General features: G+C 42.7%; 1 protein-coding gene across 1 annotated transcript; it reads right to left on the reverse strand.

Annotated features, from left to right (window-relative positions):
* Window positions 1–569: 569 nt before the first annotated feature.
* On the reverse strand, window positions 570–12,475 carry LOC128473636 (ligand-dependent nuclear receptor-interacting factor 1-like). Its single transcript, XM_053455887.1, has 3 exons — window positions 12,377–12,475; window positions 4,854–5,274; window positions 570–797 (listed from the first exon to the last, which is right to left on the reverse strand). The coding sequence occupies exons 2-3, from the start codon at window positions 5,256–5,258 to the stop codon at window positions 570–572; spliced, it is 633 nt and encodes a 210-aa protein (XP_053311862.1). The 5' UTR covers window positions 5,259–5,274; window positions 12,377–12,475.
* Window positions 12,476–24,383: the final 11,908 nt, after the last annotated feature.

The following is a 24,383-nucleotide window of genomic DNA, read 5'->3' on the forward strand; positions in this document are numbered from 1 at the left end:
TATTACATTTAATTTGATTTAGCCAGCAAAGGTCATTTGAGCTTAATGTTTGTCCTGAAGAACAGAACCCAGCTACATAAAGTGTCATTTTGTTAAAAAAAAAAACCTTATGGCTATGTAATTTTCAGTTGCACATCAAAGACATGGGAGGTGGTAACGACACCTACATTTTTGTTATGCACAATAAAGTTAACAGCACTTTAACATAAAATACTTAAAAAATCATCAGAGATCTATAGTACACATTGTGCACATAGACAATTAAATAACCAACCAAGGAAAAGAAAAAAAAACATAACCATAACCATAGATCAAAGTTACAAACTTCCTGCAAGTTCTCACGTTACCCAGTGTAGTCGCTCCCCTTCATAGTCTCAAGAAGTGTACGATGTAATATGCATATTCTCAGAGAATAATAATGCTTCAAATGTAACGGAGACACATTATATCACATATTGAACTTGTGTAAACATTTTGAAAGAACACATATATATATATATGCATTTTACTTTGTAATACAGTATGAACTGTCATTAAAAATCAACATCAAACATGAAATGTATCTACTTTCAAAACTTCCTTCTAATATTTTCAACAGACTCTTCGTGTTCTTTCAGAAGTTGTTTAAGTCTTAATATTTTCTCTTCCCGGATAGTTTCATCTATATCCATCGGATTGATGATAGTTGCAGTACCCCGAATCCAATAGTGAGATTCAACTGAATTTTTCATTCGGATGCAATCTTGTTCAAAAACAATGTTTTCAGGGGTTTCATTCCTTGGATTACCTAAATTGATCTTACCAAAACAAAATTAAGAAACAAGTATTCAACAACACATAATACAATTTATTGTTCAATTTATTGTGCATTAAGGATTAAGCATATTTAATAGATTTCAAAATGAGTTCAGAAAGTGGCTCCATTAAACATTTAACGTTTAAAACGGTTAAAAGAGAACTAGTATCTTCAGCATAACTAAATTAATATATTAAAACTACAGTGCTGTGAAAAAAAGTATTTGCCCCTTCAAGATTTCTTCTAGTTTTTGCTTGTCACATTTAAATATTTCAGATCAACTAATTTAATATAAAACAAAGACATCCCGAAAATGCAGCTTTTAAAATGATCATTTCATTTATTGAAGGAAGAGAGTTGATCAACCCATGTGAAAATTTAATTGCCCGCCTAAATGTAATAACTGGTTGTGCCAGTAGCGTACCTAGCGGGGGGCGGTCCGCACCGGGTGCCGCTCATCAGTGGGGTGCCAACTTGCCGGCACTTGGCACCCCTCCAGAGACGGACAGAGATCGGAGGTCTTCAGCAGACCTCCGGCTCCCTTGAGTGATTTTAAGCCGGTTCAAGGATCTCCCTTGAACCCGGCTTAAAATCACTCAAGGGAGCCGGAGGTCTGTTAAAGACCTCCGATAGCGCTCCCTTGGGATCCGCGCGGCAACAGCTGCTGTGCGCCGGGGTTTGTTGTCAGATCCCGGCGCACAACACTGAAGCCGCGCCCACCGCTGTCCGTGCCCTCTGAGGAGGAAAAGGAGCTGTAAGGAGAAAAGAGGAAAGGTAGGAAAGCATTCCGTGAGAGTGACAGTGGATTGGTATATGTGTGGATTGGTATGTGTGTGAGAGTGATGGGTGTTATGCTGTACCATTTCCAATGTCTTTTTCATGATATAATTATGCTCTAAAAGTACATCATAACTCCCATCACTCTATACTGTTACATACAGTGGCAAAGCTGGGAGACAGAGGCCTTGCACCCCCACCGCAGGACTCCTGAAAGGTAAGTGAACTTCAAAGAGGGAGAGGGTAGATAGTTAGGAGGGGGTAGATAGGGAGAAGGGAGTGAGAAAGGGTAGATAGGGCAGAAGGGAGTGAGAAGGGGTAGATAGGACAATCATACTCCTATCATGCCAAGTCTGCAAGTACATCCTGGAATCTGGGTATGCCTGGGCATGATAGGAATGTGATTGCTGTTATCAATCATATATATATATATATATATATATATATATGTGTGTTATTTAATTGTTTTGTCCTATTTTGGTGTGTTACTTACGTTAAATAAAAGTGTTAGATTTTTTTTATGGTGTGGGGGGGGTCATGTTCGGTTTCGGCCAGGTAAATGCTGCATTTTCGGTTTCAGTCCAGAATTCGTTTCGGTGCATCCCTACTACTAATGAAGTGGTAGGCCTACACCACATCAATGTTTGGCTTAGTATATAGTGATTGGGGTTATGCTGCACTATTGTCAATGTCTGGCTCAATGTATAGTGATAGGGATTACGCTGTACCACCATCAATGTGTGCCTCAGTATATAGTGATGGGTGTTATGCTGTACCACCGTCAATTTCTGCCTCAGTATATAGTGATAAGTGTTATGCTGTACCACCGTCAATGTCTGCCTCAGTATATAATGATAACAGTAATGCTGTACCACCTTCAGTGTCTGCGCCGGTATATAACGGTAGAAGCTATGCAGTTTGTGTGTGGGGAGTGCCACATACAGGATCCGCCCCAGGTGCCAAATACTCTAGGTACGCCCCTGGGTTGTGCATCCATGGCAGCAACAACGACAAACACTGTGGAGGAATTTTAGCCCACTCTTCCTGGCAGAATTTGAAGGTTTTTGATCATGAACAGCCTTTTTAAGGTCACGACACAGCATCTCTGATTCAAGACAGGACTTTGACTAGGCCACTCCAAAACCTTGATTGCGTTAGCCATTCAGAAGTAGACATACTTTGTTTCGGATCTTTGTGCTGCCGCATAACTCAACTCTTTTTTTCAAAGCACAGTGATTTTTTTCTGTTTTCCAATCAACTGACTTGTTTTGGATTTATTTGGTTTATTTTCACCTTGAGGAAAAAACTTGAATAATGGCCTCAAATCTTAAAAGCAGGATATATACACGTAAGATATGTTTTGACTACATATGTACTGCCAATTTTAACCTCTAAATACGGTTACAAAATCTAAACAAACAACCCATTCTCACTAGCCATTGACCAATTTTAAAGGGGCAGGGAGATATACTACATTGTCACCAACCACATAACATAATTAAGATGTCATTTTCTATCCACTATGTATATTCCTAGGAATGCTCTATGTTAAATCAGGTTTTGATTTGTGGTCATAATTTTGTCAAACATTGATATAGTATGGCCAGATTTCTCTATTAACAGGAAATGCTTATAGAAAAACATAGTCAACAAGGCTACACGATTGAAAATTATTTCTAAATTGCATGGTGCATTTTTAATAAATGGCCCTGGTTAAAGTAACCATCTGGTCACCTCAGTGAGAAATGTAAATCCAGCTATGTGCTTAAAAACCTAGTAAATTGTGTCAGTAGAAGAGGAGATATACAAGTAAAAAAAAAAGAAAAGACTGAAATTACTTGGAAGGACAACTGTTGGCCTAAAATGATGCATAACAAAATATTTTCCAACAGTACCCTTCAAGGTTTTTCTGTTCTTTTTTGTGTTTTCAGAAAAAAAAATATAGTTTGCATTGTGGTTTAATAAATGGGTTAATTAACCTCAATTTTTTTTTTAAATGGAACATTTAACCTGTAGGGATTAAAGGAACCTCTATTAGAGGTACTCCGTGAAGTAAAAGTGTGAAAAAATAAATAAATTTAAAAAGATGTCTTGTAAAATCACTGAAGACAAATATGATCTAGTAGGTGGTCAAGGAAATTTTGACAAGGACCTCTACAGGATTTTGTTGGATTATAAAAAAGATGCATGATAGTCAAATATTATAATCCAATATGATAATTTAATATTTTAAAATATTAAATATAATGCATAATACATTGTCTTATGTTGTGCTAATATTTTTAGAGCAATTTAGCTGCTTTAAAAATGTCACATTAACATACCTACATTTCAATTGCTTTTCTTGTGCTCTTACCAGAATTCACTGGACTTCCTCTTCCTGACACTTTTTAAATCCTTAGAATTTGTTTTCTGTAGAAATCATGAAATAGTAGCTGGGTTAGAAGTGCGCCCCAAATGCCAGTAGCACAAAAGCCGGAGCATGGAATTTATCACTATCAACAATTTGTAACTACTAAACTGCTTAAAAATGTTAACACAACATATTTTTAATGCTTCGTTGGTGACATGTTATTGTACCAGGAACCCCCAAAATCCCCAATGAGCATCTTAACCTTTGCCTATACGTTCAGTGTACAACCATACTATGGAAGTAGTGTGAACACACATTTTTAATACAGAAACTGCAAACCATTATGAATAGAAAAATGGACACACTAATTGTGATGTAAATATACATAAGCACAGCTGCAAAGTACAATTAATGGTAAACTACAAAAAAGCCCAATTAATAGAAGTACTCATAGATCCATGAATTATTCATAGATCCATGCTTAGATAATGCAATCCCCATTGAAACAAAAAGCTAAAAACTAGTGTGAGGCGCTATATCCATCTCACTGCAAAAATGCTGATTGCTAACTTCAGTACCTATGGATTACCCCTGTGCTAGACTAAGATGCCCATGTTTTTTCTTGCTGTACTAGTTTCATCAGACAGTTCCTACTACTCTGCTGCTAAAGTCATGAAGAAGGAATACCCCATACAATAAATTACCTGTGCATCATCTCAGAGTCTATCCAAGTCACCTTGATAAAGATATTGGTTTTACTTTAACACGCGGACTGGTTCCTCTATTTATGTTTTTGGGAACTCAAATATTGGAATCGTCACCTTTCTATATATAGCTGTCTATGTAGAGGTCTTGAAATTTTCAATTCAATCCATCTCTTTAAGGCATAACATCAATTAGTATTTATAATTCTTACGATGTAATTACCTTTTTACTCTCTGTATGTTGGCTGTCGCCAGATGGCATATTAATGTCTGTTATTTGTTGACCATTCTTGGAAACATTACCATTTGTTTGAGAATCTGCTAAATAATTCCTGTTATTAAGTTTAATTAGGACCACCTTGATATCTTTACAGATTCCATTTCTCTTTCTTAAAAAAGAATCTTTCTCAACTTCAGCCATGTTTGCACATTTTACATTTACATCCATACTTCCCGCTTCCTGTGTAATTCTCGTTTCTGTTGTCAAGTTTTCCCTTGCAGAGTCTAGTGATCTCTTTTTTGCATCTAGTTTCCAAAGAATTATTTTTGGCTCTTTGTAAATTCCAAATGTCTTCTTCAAATGGATATACCTTGTGCTATCATAGTATTGTTTTCTTTGGAATGCCATGACATTAAGTAACAACCTGTAGAGACAAAAGAAAGTTCTTGGCAAAGGACACAGACTATGCTCACAATAAAACATATCCATTTACACTCACTGGACCCTTATTAAGTACACATTGCTAGTATCGGGATGGACCCCTTTTGCCTTCAGAACTGCCTTTATTCTTTGTGGCATACTTTCTACAAGGTGCTGGAAACATTCCTCAAAGATTTTGTGGCATCACACAGTTGCTGCAGATTTGCCGGCTGCACATCCATGATGCGAATCTCCCGTTTCACCACATCCCAAATGTGCTCTATTGGATTGAGATCTGGTGACTGTGCAGACCATTAGAGTACAGTGAACTCATTGTCATGTTCAAGAAACCAGTTTGAGATGATGTGAGGTTTGTGACATGGTGCATTATCCTGTCATGACTGTGATGGGTACACTGTAGTCATAAAGGGATGGACATGATCAGCAACAATACTCAGGCAGACTGTCGCGTTTAAATGATGCTCAATTTGTACTAAGGGGCCTAACGTGTGCCAAGAAAATGTTCCCTGCACCATTATACCACAACCAGTCCGAACCTTTGCTACAAGGCAGGATGGATCCATGATTTCATGTTGTTTATGCCAAATTGTGACCCTGCCATCTGAATGTCGCAGCTGGAATTGAGACTCATCAGAGCAGGCATCGTTCCAGTCTTCCATTGTCCAATTTTGGTGAGCCTGTGCATATTGTAGCCTCAGTTTCCTGTTCCTAGCTGACAGGAGTGGCACCCGATGTGGTCATCTGCTGTTATAGCCCATCTGCTTCAAGATGGTATTCTGCATATCTTGTGCGTGATGGACGCAGACAACCCCCGCTGCTAACCGCACCTCCTTCCGGTTAGCAGCGGGGGTTGTGTGCGTCCATCGCGCAGACCTTCCCCAGCTGTCAGAGATCAGAGTTCCCCTCACCGGTGAATTCTCTCTGACAGGCGGGGGCGGTCTGTGCGATGGATGCAGACAGCCCCCGCTGATAACCGCACCTCCTTCTGGCTGCAGCGGAAGTTGCCTATGCGAATCGCATAGACGTCTACACACTGCCCGGACAACACACCAGGAATCAGAAGCACCAGTAAGTTTTTTTGGGGGGGGGTGTTAAATGGGGGGCATAAGGCATTTCTGTAGGCAGAGTGCTCTATGATATGCCTTTTAACCCACTTAATGCCACTCTGCCTCCAGAAATGCCTTTTAACCCTCTATACGCCACTCTGCCTCCAGAAATGCCTTATACCTCCCTATATGCCACTCTGCCCCATAATATGCCTTTTAACCCCCTAAATGCCAGAGTGGCATATAGGGGTATAAGGCATTTCTGGAGGCAGAGTGGCACACAGGGGGTCAAAAGGCATATCATGGGGCACAGTGGCATATAGAGGGTTAAAAGGCATATCATGGGGCACAGTGGCATTTAGAGGGTTAAAAGGCATATCATGGGGCACAGTGGCATATAGGGGTGTAACGGGTTCACCAAGAGAGCTGTAGTAACTCCCAGAGATCACCCACATGTATCCTCCTGTTGTCCCTGGAATCACTTCCAGCACCAGCCAGCATGTACACCTTGGAACCCTATGTGTACCCATAAGTAGACACAAATACCTTGAATTGAGTACAGCAGGAATGAACAGTTTATTATTGTAAAACATAGACTTATATATCCACAGAACTGCATTAACATAAATTAACAGATACATGTATTCAACCCAACCTCTAATCCCCTGGCAGCAATCCTATTGATGGGATTAATTAAACAATGGAGTTCCTGCCTGTGCTATGTTTGTTTGACAGCAATGAGCTGTCAAACAACCTGGAGCCATCTCTGAGTACCTTGGGGCCCTGTATGACAGGTCATTCTGTCACATATCTCCCCTTTTAAAAAGAAGACTGAACTGGGGCCAGACCCCAACCGGGTCTGTATCCAGTTCAGTCGGAGAGCACAGCTCCATCGCTCCTAGAGTTGTGGATGCAGGGGGCTGGCAAGAGGCACCTGTCCCACTAACCAGTACTGGGGTGCACTTAGAGACTGAGGAGTTCAGGTCCCAGACGAGGACAACAGTCTCACTCGCCAGAGCAGGGAGACAGGGTCCATAATCTCTGGGTAGTAGGCTTGCTTTCAGTCCTCTCCAGGGGCCCCAATGATGGACAGTTCCGTCACACACTCCATTACATATCTCCTTTTTCTGGGGGAGACTGAGGTCTGATAAGACCCCACATGGTTTGACTCCGAAGTCAGTCTGTATATCTGGACCACCACTGCCAGCCACAAATTGGTGCTCCCCAAAACAATTTAACAAAAGAGCAGTACTCACCCGCCTGACCTCTGCCTCTCCCAAAAAAATATAACTGCCGCTGGAGAGAACTGACAATTGCACCTTCTCTCTGGAGTCTTCTCAGCCGTTGGGGAGATGACAGGGTGGCGGGGGCCCCTTCAATCCAGGGTTGGGGATCCGAGCCAGCTGCCCAGCAATGCGGGAGCATCATGGTCAGACAAGGGGGAGGGGTGGGCAGAGAACAGCAGCACTCTGCCATGTTGCTAGCGCTTCTGCTGGGGAGTGTGGATCTGGGCCAACTGCCCAGCATTCCGGGGACCCAGGTGTGGAGACCGCAGTCCCATCAACTACCACAGTCTCTGGGGCTGCCTGACTGGACCCTACAAGGTTGCTGTGGTCAGGCTCGGGAAACAGGGAAAGGAGCAGGCAGAGGCCAGCGGCACTCTGCCCCGATGACAGCTCTTCTGCTGGGTGGGTGCTTGTGGAGACCGTAGTGCCATCTACTACACCCAGAAAACTTTCTTCCTTTCTCTGGGAAGCGAACTCAATTGCAAGCCCTCCTGGATCAACATCCTCAGATGTAAAATCAAGTAAATCCACAATCTCTAGATCTGGTTGTGGTGTACAGTCACATAATTCCGCTATCGGATCTGGGTTAGCTGTCCAGTATCCCTGTGACTCAAGGGCAGAGACCGCAGTTCTATCCACCCCTCCTGGGTCAACATCCTCAGGTGACCAGTCAGTAAAATCCATGAAATCCATGGTCACTGGGGCATACTGTTGCACATGGTTGAACAACTCTTGATATGCCTGTTCCAGTTCCCATTCTTGTGTGCCCACAGCACAGGCACGTATGGGATATCCTCCACCCCTCGCTCCTGGATGTCTTCCCCCCAACACTCTGATGCACTACCGAAGTCGGGATCCTATTCTATAATTTCCAATAATATTCCCGGGCCGCCGAAGCCATAGCCCTCTGCGGGACCTTTATCCTCAGCCCCAGACACAGCTGTGCTGCGTACCACCGCAGAGCCCGATATCCATCGTCCAACCTCAGCTCTGTCTGCACCAGCACCTGCAGCTCAGCCACCCATTCCTCTTTGTATGGAACAGCAGAAGAACGGTATCCGCAACTTCTGCTGGAGCTAGAACCTTTCCTCAAAGGTTGGGAGACTTTTCCCCTTGTACTTAATTTCCAAGTGGAGAACCTCCCTCCAGAGCTTCAGACAGGTACAATTCCTCTGGATCAGCTCTGCGTAGCTGACTTCCATTCTCTTTCCTGGAGATAGATCCCGGTAGAAAAGAAGTGTCCCTCAGACCAGGAAGCAATACCGCTGCTTGCCACCAATGTAACGGGTTCACCAAGAGCGCTGTAGTAACTCCCAGAGATCACCCACATGTATCCTCCTGTTGTCCCCGGAATCACTTCCAGCACCAGCCAGCATGTACACCTTGGAACCCTGCTATGTGTATCCATAAGCAGACACAACTACCTTGAATTGAGTACAGCATAAATTAACAGTTTATTATTGTAAAACATAAACAGAACTGCATTAACATAAATTAACATGTATTCAACTCAACCTCTAATGCCCTGGCAGCAATCCTATTGATGGGATTAAATAAACAATGGAGTTGTTATGCCTGTGCTATCTTTGTTTGACAGCCAGGCTGGAGCCATCTCTAAGTACCTTGGGCCCCTGTATGACAGGTCATTCTGTCACAAGGGGGTTTAAGGCATTTCTGGGGCAGAGTGACAAGCCTTGGGATAGATGTGCATAACTGGGGGGCAGGTTGGAAAATAAAAGGAATTAAAAACAAAATAGTTTTCTCAATCATATTTTACGGTAGATCCCAAATTAGCACTTCAGCACTTTACAAGGGGTCCTATTGCCCCTGGTATTTTGAATTAGTTCTTTATAGCTCCAGCACCAATCTAAATTGTTTGATGATATAAAATATAGGGACTACCATTGAAGCGGTAGTTGTATGGGCTGGATGTTGCTATTATAATCTGTCGTCTGCCCGGTTTACATATTTGGCCATTGCTGCAGCCCTTTCGTGACATGGCTGCAACTCTCCTGCAGTAAGCTCTAAAAAAACTGGCAGAGTTTCATCTATTTATAAAGTCATTGAACAATTGTGGCCTTTGGAGCCAAGTCACCTTTCTTCTACCCTGAAAGCGTCCCAAAAGACGTTCTGTTTTGTGGAATTCCAGAGCTCTGTCAATATATAGCTTTACACAACATTTTAACTCCAAGAAATCAAGAAATAATCCTAAACAATACATTTTTCAAGTGGGTGTGAGCGGAGATTTTTTCAGTTGATGACCTATCTGTCTTTTATTATTACCTATGCAAACAACACAATGGCTTGGGTCAAATGGTCTATCAAGTCTTGGGACAATGTCCAGAAACAGTATTGTTCAGAGGTATTCTGTAAAGGGCACCAAAGGTAAACAACCTTGGGGCTGTTGCCAGGCCAAAGAGTAAGGTCAATATGGAAAAGTGGCCAGTTGATTTTCACAAGTGTAGGGCAAATTATTGATACCTCCGATGTCTGGGGTGCATGAGGACTTGGATATGTGATCATTTCAGGTTCATGAACACCACAGAAGAGAAAACTGATTCTTTCTTGAAACTTTTATTAAGGTATGCCATGTTATTTTGGAACCAGGAAAAGCCTTCCCTTATTTGGTCTAGGGGTATATACATTTCAGTACCACTATCTGTACGTGAAAATTGCTTTTGTTTTATGGAATGTCTGTATTCTCTGTTAGAAATAGTCAGTATAAATAATATTTTCTGTAAAGAAAATATGGCATCAGAGCATTCTTCTAGATCAGGATGCCTTCCCCATACCCATGGGGTCTCTGGGACTTTGACAAAGAAGGGAAGTCTTTACTATACCAGATTCCAATCATTGTTCAAAAAAAGTATTGCCTCTAGAGGTGCCTCAGAGTTGATTCAGGTTTTTTTCTGATGGACAAAATGTTACATCAGCTTTCCATGCTTTAAGCAAGGAAGCTCTCCTTGTCACTGTTGACAATTCCAAAGATCTGGAATTTAATTGTAAGCTTCTCATGTCACAGCAGTCACAAATTCACTTGCAAACTTTGGGGTGATTCATTTTTTCTAATTCTGATTGTAGTTGAAACATAGTCTGAAAATATTTGGAATGATCAGGCTTCTTTTCAGAAAACCTCTATTTGTATTCTCTCAAGCTTTGAAATACTGGATGAACCAGAAAACGCATCATCTTTTTTCAAGTCTACTTGTCTGCCACTTGTTTAACTACTTTAATCAGCTTATAAATGTTTACCAACATCACTACAGTCTGAAGTGGGGTAATGTCTATCACATAAGCCTGAAGGTCATTCAGATGACCCAGATCCAAAAGTAAAGATAGGGTTCCTTGGTAAACTTCCAGCTTTGCCAGAAGGTGATATATGTGGTTTCCTCCTCCATTATGGGAAATGTTTTCCCAACTACCCTTGACTCTTATAAGCCCTCCTGGTTCTGCTGGGAAGAAGGGTGGACGACTCCTTGTAGGTAGAGGGCACATCCATATCTTGACGGCTCCTGTCCTACATAAAAAGTAAGGCTGGGACTACCCATGGCAGGCTCCCACATCGATTAAAGGGAAATTTATAATAGTTCACTGTTGCCAATAATTTTAATTCTGTGTACACAGGAATCTTGACACATGGCATATATAAACTACCGGTAACTTGTTCTCATTTCACCATTCACTTTATACAGTTTCTACAATTCATCTTGATAATGGTCGTAACAGTTGGCAAAAAATTTCCCTGATTACCACTGAGGTAACACACTGTAAGAGCGCTAAGCTTTTAATACCTTACCTCTGTTCTCATAATACATGTATTTAAATCTTTATGGTATTACAAAAGTCAAGTACAGAAATTTAACATCTAGTTACTGTAAAAGTCATTGAACGGAAATGTTAGTGTGTTATTAATAAACTTGTGGTTTTGTATTCATCAATCTTGATGCATAACATATACAAATAACTTGTTTTTTTACTTGGGGTTAATCAAGTTGCTGCTCTGAATTGATATTCTTGGGCTACTTATGTGTGTTTTACTTGCAATTCCACATATAGCCACCAGGTGTCTACACTAACAAGGGCTTTAGACAGCATATGTACACTGACTGGATCCTAATGGGTTTTCTATTGGCTTCAATGATTTTATTTTGCACAGGGCAGCATAGAGAATGTGTTGTCTACCAAATGTATTTTCAACTGATCAGTATGGCTAAGAAGAAGTACATCATATATCAAGATGCGTTTTAATACATATATATTATAATTCAATGAATTAATTTAATGCTTAAGTTCCACTTCTGTGTTGCAATAGTGAGTGGCCAGTTAAAAACACGTAAAAACCATCAGATATTTTGAGGATTTGGGTAAACAAAAACAAAAAAAATCCCACGAAACCCAGCGTATCCCATCAGGGCCAGGATCCCAGCACACGTAATTTTTAGGAGGCAAGCTTACCTTACTTATGAAGTGTATCTGAGGTAATTTTCAAGTCATCTACCATGAGATTAGGTTGCAAATACAATATAGGCGCAAATACCAAGGAAAAAAAAATATCTAGCACACGGAACAGGTTTTTCGTTACTTTTTTTTAAACCGATTTATAGCGACGCTGCATTCAGATCGTCGATTTGACCGTTGATCGCCTGACCCCTAATGGCCGCTAAAACAACTGCACTTTAGTTGCGACCAGCGCGAGCCAGGGAATAAGAATTGATCGCCGTTTACTCGTTTATTCGGCTCGTGCCGTTCTCACCTGTTCCCTGCGCGGTCCCGAATACCGTCTCCGCGCGTCCTATCCCCAGGTTCATAGAGAGTACATTGGGCGGAGGCGAGGGCTTCGATGTACCGCCTCCCTCCATTACGCGTGCGCAAACCAGTGTTTGCAGTGCTGAGGCGTGTGCTCTCAATGTACTCTTCACCCTTCTGGCAAGATGGCTGCTACCCTCTACTTGATATAAGTCAGAGATCATTTTAGTCTTTGAGGGCACAGATGTAGACTTTTTGTAGAGGAAATCGTCCTTAATCCTTCCTTGGCTAAGGGTTAACAAAAAGATCTGAAATGGCACCCTCCATAGGTTTATGTATAAAATGTGACTCTGGTGCAAAGTTTGAAAAGCAGTAGAGAATGTGAGTGGAACGGCAGTTGCTGATTGGAGCAGTTTAATGGTTGCTATAGTGATTAGACCACTGTGTACCAGAATCATTTTTTTTGTTCAAACATCTCAAAGGCCATATAGAATGTAAAAACTGCGCTTGGATGTAATCGACAGTTATTCGTATAAAATGGATTATGGCTCAATGTTTGGAAATAGTCCTTTTTTACCATGCCGGCCGATGAAATATTGCTTTTGATTGGACAGTTCATCTGGTAGCTTTGCATCAAAATCACTTTTTTTAATGCTTAACTCCAATTCTTAAATTATACAGATTTATATCTCTTTCTTCCCTCAGGGGGTAGCCCAAATAAGCTAATATACTCTGTTCAGCAAGCAGGAAAAATAATTTGTTTTAAAATTATCATCAAAAAATATAATAGACGGACTTAGCATGGCGTGTTGAGGCTAAAGTTACTACAATTTCCACAACCATTAATAGTGAAGAACACGCTTAGGCTAACCAACCCGATGCGTATTTCATCATATTAAACAGATTCAAGAAGAGACGTTAGACATAGAAGTCTTTTGGATCCTAGTTTGGCAGAGTTAGACTTATCTCAGATCATAATAAAGGTAGGGCTGCGACAACTAATCGATAATAACCGATAATGAAAATTGTTGCCAACGAATTTCATTATCGATTAGTTGAATCGGTTCTATCGATTATAAGATGAGGGTTTTTTCAGAGCAAATGCTCTGAAAAATACCCCTAGTTTTATAATCCGACCTCAAATAGAGGTTGGATAATAACACTAAGATCCAGATCCCACACAGCGCTGCAGGGGACCCAGATCCTCCTCTCTGACAGCCGATGAGGCTGCAATACGTGCAGACAACCTCCGCTGATGTCCTCCACTTCCCCCGGGGCTTCTATGATGGAGCACCAGCGTGGCGTGACCTTCCGGTGCTCCACCATAGAAGCCCCGGCGGAAGGATCAGCCAGCACAGCGGAAGTGGTCTGCGCACATTGCGCAACGTTCTGGCAGCTGGTGGGCATCTGAGCGATGTGCGCAGACAACCTCTGCTACTGCCGGCACTTTTGCTGGGGCTTCTATGATGGAGCACTGGCGTCACATGACCTTCCGGTGCTCAGTCATAGAAGCTCCTTCAAAAGTGCCGGCCAGAAGCACGTCTACGCACATCGTGCAGATGCTCACCGGCTGCCCCTACTAGACACCAAGGAGTTTGGAGCACAGGGGTAAGTCTGGGAGGGCATATCAAGGGAACAGTGGTATATAGGGGTTATAAGGCATATTTGGGGGTACAGTGGCATATAGGGGGTATAAGGCATATCAGTGGGGCAGAGTGACATATCAGAGGGTTACAGTGGCAAATTTGGGGGGCAGAGGGGCATATCGGGGTATAAGGCATATCTGGGGGCAGAGTGGCATATAGGGGGTTATAATGCATATCAGGGGGGGCACAGTGGCATATAAGGGGTATAAGGCGTATTCAGGGGCAGAGTGGCATATCTGGGGTATAAGGTATATGGGGGTATAAGGCATATCTGGGGGGGCACAGTGGCATATAAGGGGGTATAAGGCATTTGGCGATATAAGGCATATCTGGGGAGGACGGAGTGGCATATCTGGGGGTATAAGGCATACTGGGGTATAAGGCATATGTGGGGAGGGCGGAGTGGTATATGTGGGGGTATAAGGCATATGTGGTAATTGTAACCTCTTACGAACACCCTAGTTGCAGGATCTGACCTTTACTACTACCCTTACTACTACTTTATTACTCTAAATCTTATTGCGAGACCTGAATTATGTTATGGATTTGTGAAACATGATGGTGGATGTTGGTTTTGAGAGTGTTCAATTCAAAACAATGTATTCCTTTCAAATTTAGTTTGATGGACAAAGTGCCTAATAGTAATACATACCGTATTTGCTCGATTATAAGACGAGGTTTTTTCCAGAGCAAATGCTCTGAAAAATACCCCTCGTCTTATAATCAGGGTCGTCTTATAATCAGACCTCAAATAGGTCTGATTATGAGACTAAGATCCAGATCCCCCGCATCCTCCTGCATCCTCCTGTGTTATGCCCCCTCCAACTTACCGGTGCTTCTGAGTCCCCGGTGCTTAGTCCGGGCAGCGTGTAGAGCTCTACGCGATTCGCGTGGAGCTCTACATGCTGCCCGGACTAAGCACCTGGGGCTCAGATGCAGGGGTCCTGTGTTATGCGCCCCCTCCAACTCAGAAGCACCGGTAAGTTTGGAGGAGGGAGGGGGAGTGTTAAATGGGGGGTGTAAGGCGTTTCTGGAGGCAGAGTGCTCTGTGAAATGCCTTTTAACCCCTTTAATGCCACTCTGCCTCCTGAAATGCCTTAAACCTCCCTATATGCCACTCTTCCCCATAATATGCCTTTTAACCCTCTAAGTGCCAGAGTGGCATATAGGGTTAAAAGGCATATCATGGGGCACAGTGGCATATAGGGTTAAAAGGCATATCATGGGGCACTGTGGCATTTAGAGGGTTAAAAGGCATATCATGGGGCACAGTGGCATATAGGGGGTATAAGGCACTTCTGGGGCAGATGTGCATAACTGGGGGGCAGGTTGGAAAATAGAAGGAAATAAAACCAAAATATTTTTCTCAAGCATACCTTTTATTAAAAAAAGTGTTTAAATGAATTAACATTTACTGGTAAAACTTTTTTCCTACAGGGTCGTCTTATATTCAGGCTTTTTCTTTTTTTCCTAAATTAATATTAAGATTTGGGGGGGTCGTCTTATAATCAGGGTCGTCTTATAATCGAGCAAATACGGTATTTGACAGACCAGTTGAGAACTGGCCGTGGTAACCTTAGTCATGGTCTAAAAATGTATTGATCTTTTTAGTAATACAGTAACAAATATAGTGAAAAAATATGTTTATCAAATATCAAATTATTATTTATTTATTCTATTAAATGTAGGGTGTTAACAAGTCAAAAAACACACATAAAGTTAATTCCAGTGGCGTCGGCAGAGGGGGCCATGGCCCCCCTACATCATGCTGTGCCACCATATGCCCCCCAATTGAAACGCCGTAATTATTTTTTTTTGCAGCCGTGAGGGAGGAGAGAGAGGGGCGCCAAGCGGTCGCTCAGGAATAAGTTTTCAGCAATCGCTTGGCGCCCCTCACTCTCCTCCGCGAGTCCTCTGCTTTAGTCGCAGTGCCGGCATTTCATGCTGACCGCTGGAATATGACGTCATATCCGGTGCTCAGCAGTGCGCAGAGCGCCAGAGGCCTCGCGCCACAGGACTTCTGTAAGGTAAGTGAACTACAAAGGGTAGATAGTGAGAAAAGAGGGGAGAGGGGGTAGATAATGAGAATAGAGGTAGATAGTGAGAAAAGGGGGTAGTAAGAATATTTAAATAAATAAAGAGTGAGAATGAGTATGGATTAATGTGTGTATGAATTGTGTGAATGAGGGAGAGTATAAATTAATGTGTGTATGAATTGTCTGAATGAGTCAGAGTATAAATTAATATGTGGATGATTTGTCTGAATGAGTCAGAGTATACATTAATGTGTGGATGAATTGTCTGAATGAGTGAGAGTATAAATTAATGTGTGAATGAATTGTCTGAATGAGTGAGGGTATAAATTAATATGTGGATGAATTGTCTGAATGAGTGAGCGTATGAATGAATGTGTGGATGAATTGTATGAATGGGTGAGATAATCAATGAATTTGTGAGAATGCATTAATGAATATGTGTAAATGATTTGTGTGAAAGAGTGAGAGTAATAATAAATTATTGTGTGAATTAATTATGTGAATGAAAGTGTGAATTAGTAAGTGACTGAAAAAGTGGCACAAGCAGGGTGTTTAAGCCTTGGGGACCAAGATGGCACAGGCAGGGTGTTTATGGGACAAAGATGGCACAGGTAGCGTGTTTATGAGACAAAGATGTCGTACGCTGGGCTGCTTGGGGACAAAGTTGACTCATGCTGGGCTGTTTGGAGACAAAGATGGCACATTCTTTGCACTTCTTGGTTTTTATTATTATTATTATTATTATTTGTTTCTAAAGCGCCGACAGATTCCGCAGCGCTGTGTACAAGGTAAAAAGGTTACAGATAATGACAGGTACAATACAACAATTGACATACAGATACAAGACGAATGAGGGGCCCTGTTCCCTCAGGAACTTACAATCTAGGTGGATAAGGGGTAAGAAACAGGAGGTGAGGACTGCATGGCAGTGAATTACGTTAATGTGGGGCGAGATAAGGGTTGTAAGTGGGTGAGAGGGAAGTTTTGATGATTACCTCAGTGGTAGGCTTCCCTGAAGAGAAAAGCTTTTAGTGAGCGTTTGAAGGAGGGTAGAGTTGGTGACAGTCGGACAGCACTGGGTTTGTGTGTTCTGTGCTGTGTTTCCCCTATGGACGTACCGGTACATCCATAAAACACATCTAAAGAAACCCTTATGGACGTACAGGTAGGTCCTGACCTTCTTGCAGCGGCAGGGAGATCAAACAACAAAAAATGAAATACATCCCCTTGCCCTAGCACAACATCTAAAAGGTATAACCCCCCCCGCCCCAGTTTACAACCCCCAAACCCGTTAATTTATATTAACGGGTTAATTAATATTTATATGTAAGGGATGGATATTGTTATGCTGGCACAGGCAACGCAGGTTTGGACCCACTAAGCAGGAATGGTGACGTACTGGCAAGGTAGTTTTGCAGCAGGTAGGCAGATCGGGGCCAGAGGCAGAGAAGCGTAAACGGAGATAAGTCGAGGTCGGGGTAGGCAGCGCAGGTGTAGAGTCAGGATACAAAGCCGAGGTCAGGTCAGGCAGCACAGGATCAAGGTCAGTAAGCAAGCCGAGGTCTGGTACACGTAAATCAAGCAAAACTGGAGACAGGGACACTGTAGGAACACTCAGAGTACTACTATAGTGACTCGTAGAACGGGACAGGGAAGTTTAAATAGCAATCAAAGGCGGGAGACCAGGGAACGGACCAATGACAGGTCACGCAAAATAGTGTCGCCGCAATGGCGGCCATAACACTAACGAACTCTGTCTGTGTTACCTCCGCGAGAAACGCGGAGGGACCACACAGGCAGAGGAGGTAGCGTTCGGGCGCCGCAAGTGTGTCGTGGCGGCAGGGTCAGTGTTGCCCAATTGCTGCTGACACGCCACGGCAGCTCGAACAGAGCTGTCACTGTGCGGTAGGTGTGCCCCTCCAGTGCGCACGCCGCTCAGTGCACGTCAGTACATGGAGAGGACGTGCGAGGGGACTGCCCACCAGCGGCAGGACGATGCAGGACTCCGGCGGACACGGTAGGCATGACAGATATGGCCCACTAGAGAAAAGAAAACTAAGGATGTAGGGTATCTCCGTAATCAGGAGATGGAGCTAAACAATTTTGGCTGGGTTTCTCTGCCGTAACACACGCCCTGTGCAATAAAATCTAAGCAACACAGAAGTGTTGGTGAAAAAAAGCACAGGAAATGGGGCCACCTTTGACAGTGATTGGTGGCCAAAAGCTGCATGATGAGTGCCCCTGAGAGGATAGTCTGGGTTGTCTGCTTTACAGAAATATATACTTTTGTGGGTATTTTTGGTTTATTTGTTTAAAATTAGAGTTGCAATCCCATCATTGTAAGGGGCTTGCATTCTCTAAGTGACTTGCTTTCTGTAAGTGACCAGTTTGTGCACCACAGCAGTTGGTGCAACACAAGAGTGTAAGAGAAATGAGGGTAAGGGCCATAAAGTAATTGTTTAAATTCTGTGCTCACGTCCCTTCATAAAGTATAAGCAAGCTTGGAGATCTCACTCAGTGCACATCATGCCAGATGTATGCATGCTTGGAACAGCAGTTCCTGGGTCCATATTGCTGTGGCAAGTGTGAACAATTGGTCTCTCTGGAAGCTGAGGTTGGTGCTCTGAAGAGGCACATTGAAACACTGAGAGAGATTGACAATCTTGAGAGGAGTCTCTTGCTCACTGAGCAGAGTTTAGCAATGAGGGATGAGATCAGTCAGAAGGGAGTCAGGCACATAGCTGGGTAACAGTAAGATGTGGTTGCAGTGGGGGAGGGAAGAGGAAGAGGGAAGCCAGCCCAGAGTTTCTCCATCCCAACAAATTTGCCCATTCAACTGAGCATGTTGGGGAGGCAGACTCAGAGGTAGGCTTTCCGGAAAAAGCTGTTCTCTCTAACAGCCAGGAGAGCAGCTCATCTAGTGTGCAGGGGATCCGAAAGGAAGGAAAGCCCAGACAGGTTGTGGTGGTAGGGGATTCAATAATTAGGAAAACAGACAGGGTAATCTGTAGCTCTGATCACAGCAACCAAAAGGTTTGCCCTCTCCCGGGTGCCCGGGTTCGGCATGTTGCGGACAGAGTGGATAGATTATTGGGAGGGGCTGGTGAGGATCCAGCTGTCTTGGTGCACATTGGCACCAATGACATAGTAAGAGGAAGATGGAATGTCCTAAAAGGTAATTTTAGGGATTTAGGGAGTAAGATTAAAAAAAAGCACCTCCAAAGTAGTATTCTCAGAGATACTACCTGTGCCATGTGCTACACCAGAAAGGCAGCGGGAGATTAGGCAGCTAAATGCATGGCTGAAGTCTTGGTGTAAGAAGGAGGCCTTTGGGTTTTTAGAGCACTGGGCTGATTTTGCTTTGGTATACAATCTCTATAGTCATGATGGATTGCATCTAAATGCAAGAGGGTCCAATGTGCTTGGGGAGAGAATGGCTAGACGGTTGGAGATTTTAAACTAGGAATGGGGGGGGGATAAATACCGGGCTAGACAGTATAGAAAGGGAAGGCGATTTACTTAGTAACCAGGTGGGTGGATCTGGGGGCTTGGTCTATACAGATAATAGGGAGAAGCATATATTTTGCCCCCAAAACAAAGACAGAAAGCGATTGCAGCATCAGTGTTAAATGACAAGCTAAAGGTCATGTCTACAAATGCTCGCAGTTTAGGGAATAAGATCCATGAACTTGTAACAGTTGTGGCAACTGAGAATGTTGATATAGTGGCTGTTACTGAGACATGGTATAATGAGAAAAATGACTGGGACATATCAATACTGGGGTACTCTTTATGTACAAAAGACAGAAAGGGGGAGGGGTGGCCCTATATGTGAAAAATAACATAAAACCTAACTTAATAAAAGTTGGTAAGGAGAACATAGAGTCGGTCTGGGTTACAGTACAATTTGGCAAAAGTAAAGTAACTCGGGTAGGTGTGATTTATAGACCCCCAGGACAAATAATCTACTAGCGGAGGAAATAGCTAAAATTACAGTGAAGGGGGATGTTATAATCATGGGTGACTTTAATCTCCCTGATGTGAACTGGAAAATGAAAGTAGCAGGTTGTACCCGGAGTGCGGATATTCTAAACTCCCTACTGGGATTATCTTTAAAACAACTAGTTGAGGAACCAACTCGTAAGGATGCCATATTGGATTTAGTGTTCACAAATGGAGATTTGTTAACAGATATTTCTGTAGGTGAAAGTTCGGGATCTAGTGATCATCAGTCTGTGTGGTTTAATATACGAAAAGTGACTCAGTCACACCACACAAAAACAAAAGTTTTAGATTTTAGAAAAGCTGACTTTTCTAAAATGAGAATATGTGTAGAGGAGTCATTATCAGACTGGGACAATTTAAATGGAGTCCATGAGAAATGGGATTATGTAAAAGCTGTATTATTAAAGATAACAGAAAATTGTATTAGGCTGGTCAGTAAGAGTAAAAAATTAAAGAAACGACTGTGGTACTCTGCAGAAGCCAAAATCGTAAAAGACAAGAAGTTAGCCTTTCATAGATACAAAAATTGAGGAAGATAGACAGATCTATAAAATTAGGCAGAAAGAGGCAAAAGAAAGTTTTAAGATCTGCTAAATCACATGCAGAAGAGTGAATTCTCCTGTCAGTAAAAAATGGAGATAAAACATTTTTTAGATATATAAATGATAAAAGGAAAGTAAAACAAGGATCAGTTAGATTAAAAACAAAAGGAATGTATGTAGAAGAGGATAAAGGTTTAGCTGACTGCCTCAATTAATATTTCTGTTCAGTTTTTACAAATGAAAATGAGGGAATGGGACCTCAGTTGGGAAAAAAGACTGAATCATTTGAAAAACGTGAGTTTATCGGGGCGGAGGTTCTACTTCAGTTGTCTAAGGTAAATGGGTCAATGGGGCCTGATGAGATCCACCCTGATGAGATCCACCCAAAGCTATTAAAAGAGCTTGGGGGTGTACTAGCAAAACCGTTAACTAATATATTTAACGAATCTTTGGTAACGGGAGTTATTGGATATTGGAAAGTAACGAATGTTGTGCCCATTCACAAAAAAGGCAGCAGGGAGGAGTTGGGCAACTACAGGCCAGTTAGTCTTACATCTGTAGTGGGGAAATTAATGGAAACTATGTTAAAGGAAAGGATTGTTGAACATCTGAAGTCACATGGGTTTCAAGATCAAAAACAACATGGGTTTTCCTCAGGAAGATCATGCCAAACGAATCTTATTGATTTTTTTGATTGGGTGACTAAAGTAATCGATCAAGGTGGTGCAGTAGACATTGAGTATCTGGATTTCAGTAAGGCCTTTGACACTGTGCCACATAGAAGACTTATAAATAAACTGCAATCTCTGGGTTTAGATCCCAATGTTGTTGAATGGCTGAGTGGCAGACAACCGAGGGTTGTAGTCTTTGGCGTATATTCAGAACAAGGTCTTGTTACCAGTGGGATACCTCAGGGATCTGTACTTGGACCCATTCTCTTTAATATTTTTATTAGTGATATTGCATGGAAAGGTATGCCTATTTGCTGATGAAACAACAATTTGCAACAGGGTTGATGTTCCTGGAGGAAGAAGCCAAATGGCAAATGATTTAGGTAAACTGGAAAAATGGTCAGAGCTGTGGCAACTGGCATTTAATGTGGATAAATGCAAAGTAATGCACCTGGGGCATAAAAACCCAAGGGCAGAGTATAGAATATTTGATACTGTCCTAACCTCAACGTGTGAGGTAAAAGGTAGGCAGACAATGCAGTAGAGCAGCAGGTAATGCTAGCAGAATGCTTGGTTGTATAGCGAGTGGTATTAGCAGTAGAAAGAGGGAAGTGCTCATGCCGTTGTACAGATCACTGGTGAGACCTCACTTGGAGTATTGTGTACAGTACCGGAGACCGTATCTACAGAAGGATATAGAAATGTTGGAGAAAGTTCAGAGAAGGGCTACTGAAATGGTTTATGGATTACAGGATAAACCTTACCAGGACAGGTTAAAGGATCTTAACCTATATAGCCTGGAAGAAAGACGTGACAGGGGTTTATGACAGAAACATTTAAATACTTAAAGGGAATCAACAAGATAAAGGAAGAGAGTTTATTTAAAAGGAGAAATACTACCACAACAAGAGGGCATAGGCATAAGCTAGAGGGGCAAAGGTTTAATGGTAACATCAGAAAATACTACTTTACAGAAAGGGTAGTGGACACCTAGAATGTATAGTATGTAGTGTAGTATGTTCTCTATAAGTGCTGGGGAAGTATGGAAATTCTATATAAATGAATCTCAATCATAGGTTTTATTAAATATGAAAAAATAGCTTACATGAATTAATATTTACTAGTAAAACTTTTTCCTTATAGGGTCATCTTATATTCAGGCTTTTTCTTTTTTTCCTAAATTAATATTCAGATTTTGGGGGGTCGTCTTATAATCGAGGAAATATGGTATTTGGGTGTCTGTGGCAGAGCCTTTCCTGGTGTGTATTTGGGTGTTTGTGTGGCAGAGCCTGTCCTGGTGTGTGTGTATTTGGGTGTCGGTGTGGAAGAGCCTGTCCTGGTGTGTGTGTTTTGGTGTCGGTGTGGTAGAGCCTGTCCTGGTGTGTGTGTGTGCCTGGGTGTCGGTGTGGCAGAGCCTTTCCTGGTATGTTTGGATGTGTCAGTGTGGTAGAGCCTGTCCTGGTGGGTGTGTATTTGTGTCGTTGTGGCAGAGCCTGCCCTGGTGTGCTTTGGGGTGTGTCGGTGTGGTAGAGCCTGTCCTGGTGTGTGCTTGGATGTCAGTGTGGCAGAGCCTTTCCTGGTGTGTACTTGGGTGTCTGTGTGGCAGAGCTTCTCCTGGTGTGTATTTGGATGTCTGTGTGGCAGAGCCTATCCTGGTGTGTGTGTTTTGGTGTCGGTGTGGTAGAGCCTTTCCTGGGGTGCGTATAGGTGTCAGTGTGGCAGAGCCTGTCCTGGTGTGTGTGTCTGGGTGTTGGTGTGACAGATGGTGTCTTGGTGTGTGTGTGTGTGTCTGGGTGTCGGTGTGCACTGTACTTACTGTAGTAATACATTGATTTATTTAATGTTTACTTATCCAGAGATAAAACGCCCTCCTAAATTTGTAGGACAAAACTTTCTAGGCCCAGAAATCAGGGAGAGGAAAAGTAAAGGTATTGTGTTATTTACTCTTATTTCAATCTGCATATCTTATCACAAAGGATTCATCGCAGAAAGTTGAATGATGGTTGGGATCTTCAGAGTGAAACCCAATTTAGTTGTAAGAACGGATTTCATTATTCCCGTTGGTTTCACAGTCCTTCTCCCTTAAGAGAGGACCTTTTACATAAACATACTGGCAGACCACTTTGCACCATGAACTGTGTGACTTAAAAAAAAAAAATAATAATAATGATGTATCTGGGATGAGGTATTCATTGGATGATGCAGTGCTAGAACAGCTGTGGTGGTATTAATAGCCAAAAGTTTCTTACAAGAATATTGTGAAAAATAATGTGATCACTGTTTTGTTCCACTAAATAAAACGGAACTTTTTCATCTAAAAATGTTTGCAGTAGCAAATGTTTTGATTCCATTATGTCTAATATATTTAATTTAGTAGGGCCTTTTAACAGTTTCAGTTGCGGTCTATGGACCAAATGCACACTGGGCAGAGCTTCTTCTCCTTCATGATTGGAGGTCAGCTCTCGCGTGAGCTTCCCGTAGAGCGCGGTGACATCAGGTGATGTTGGCACTCACTCCGAGTGAGTGTGTGTGTGTGTGTGTGTGGGGGGGGGGGGTTAGCATTTCACACTTTGCCCCAGGCAGCACAATGACTTGGGCCAGCCCTGCCTTTCACCCATAATACCATATTTGCTCGATTCTAAGACGAGGTTTTTTCAGATCAAACGCTCTGAAAAATACCCCTTGTCTTATAATCGGGGTCGTCTTATAATCAGACCTCAAATAGGTCTGACTATGAGACGACAATGATCCAGATCCCCCGCAGTTGCAGGGGACCTGGATCCTCCTGTCTCCCCCCCCGCCCCACTTACCAGTACTTCTGAGTCCCCGGTGTGTAGCTGGGACAGCGTGTAGATGTCTACGCGATTCGCGTAGACAACTTCCGCTGCAGCCGGAAGGAGGTGTGGCTAGCAGTGGGGGTTGTCTGCATCCATCGCACAGACCGCCCTCGGCTGTCAGAGATCAGAGTTCCCCGCACCTCCTTCCGGCTGCAGCGTAAGTGCGTGGGATCTACACGCTGCCCCGGCTACATGACAGGGAAGTCAGAAGCACTGGTAAGTTGGGGGGGGGGGGCGGGGGAGTGTTAAATGGGGGACATAAGGCATTTCTGGAGGC

The sequence above is a fragment of the Spea bombifrons genome, chromosome 2 (assembly GCF_027358695.1).
Source record: "Spea bombifrons isolate aSpeBom1 chromosome 2, aSpeBom1.2.pri, whole genome shotgun sequence".
Classification (NCBI taxonomy): Eukaryota; Metazoa; Chordata; class Amphibia; order Anura; family Pelobatidae; genus Spea; species Spea bombifrons.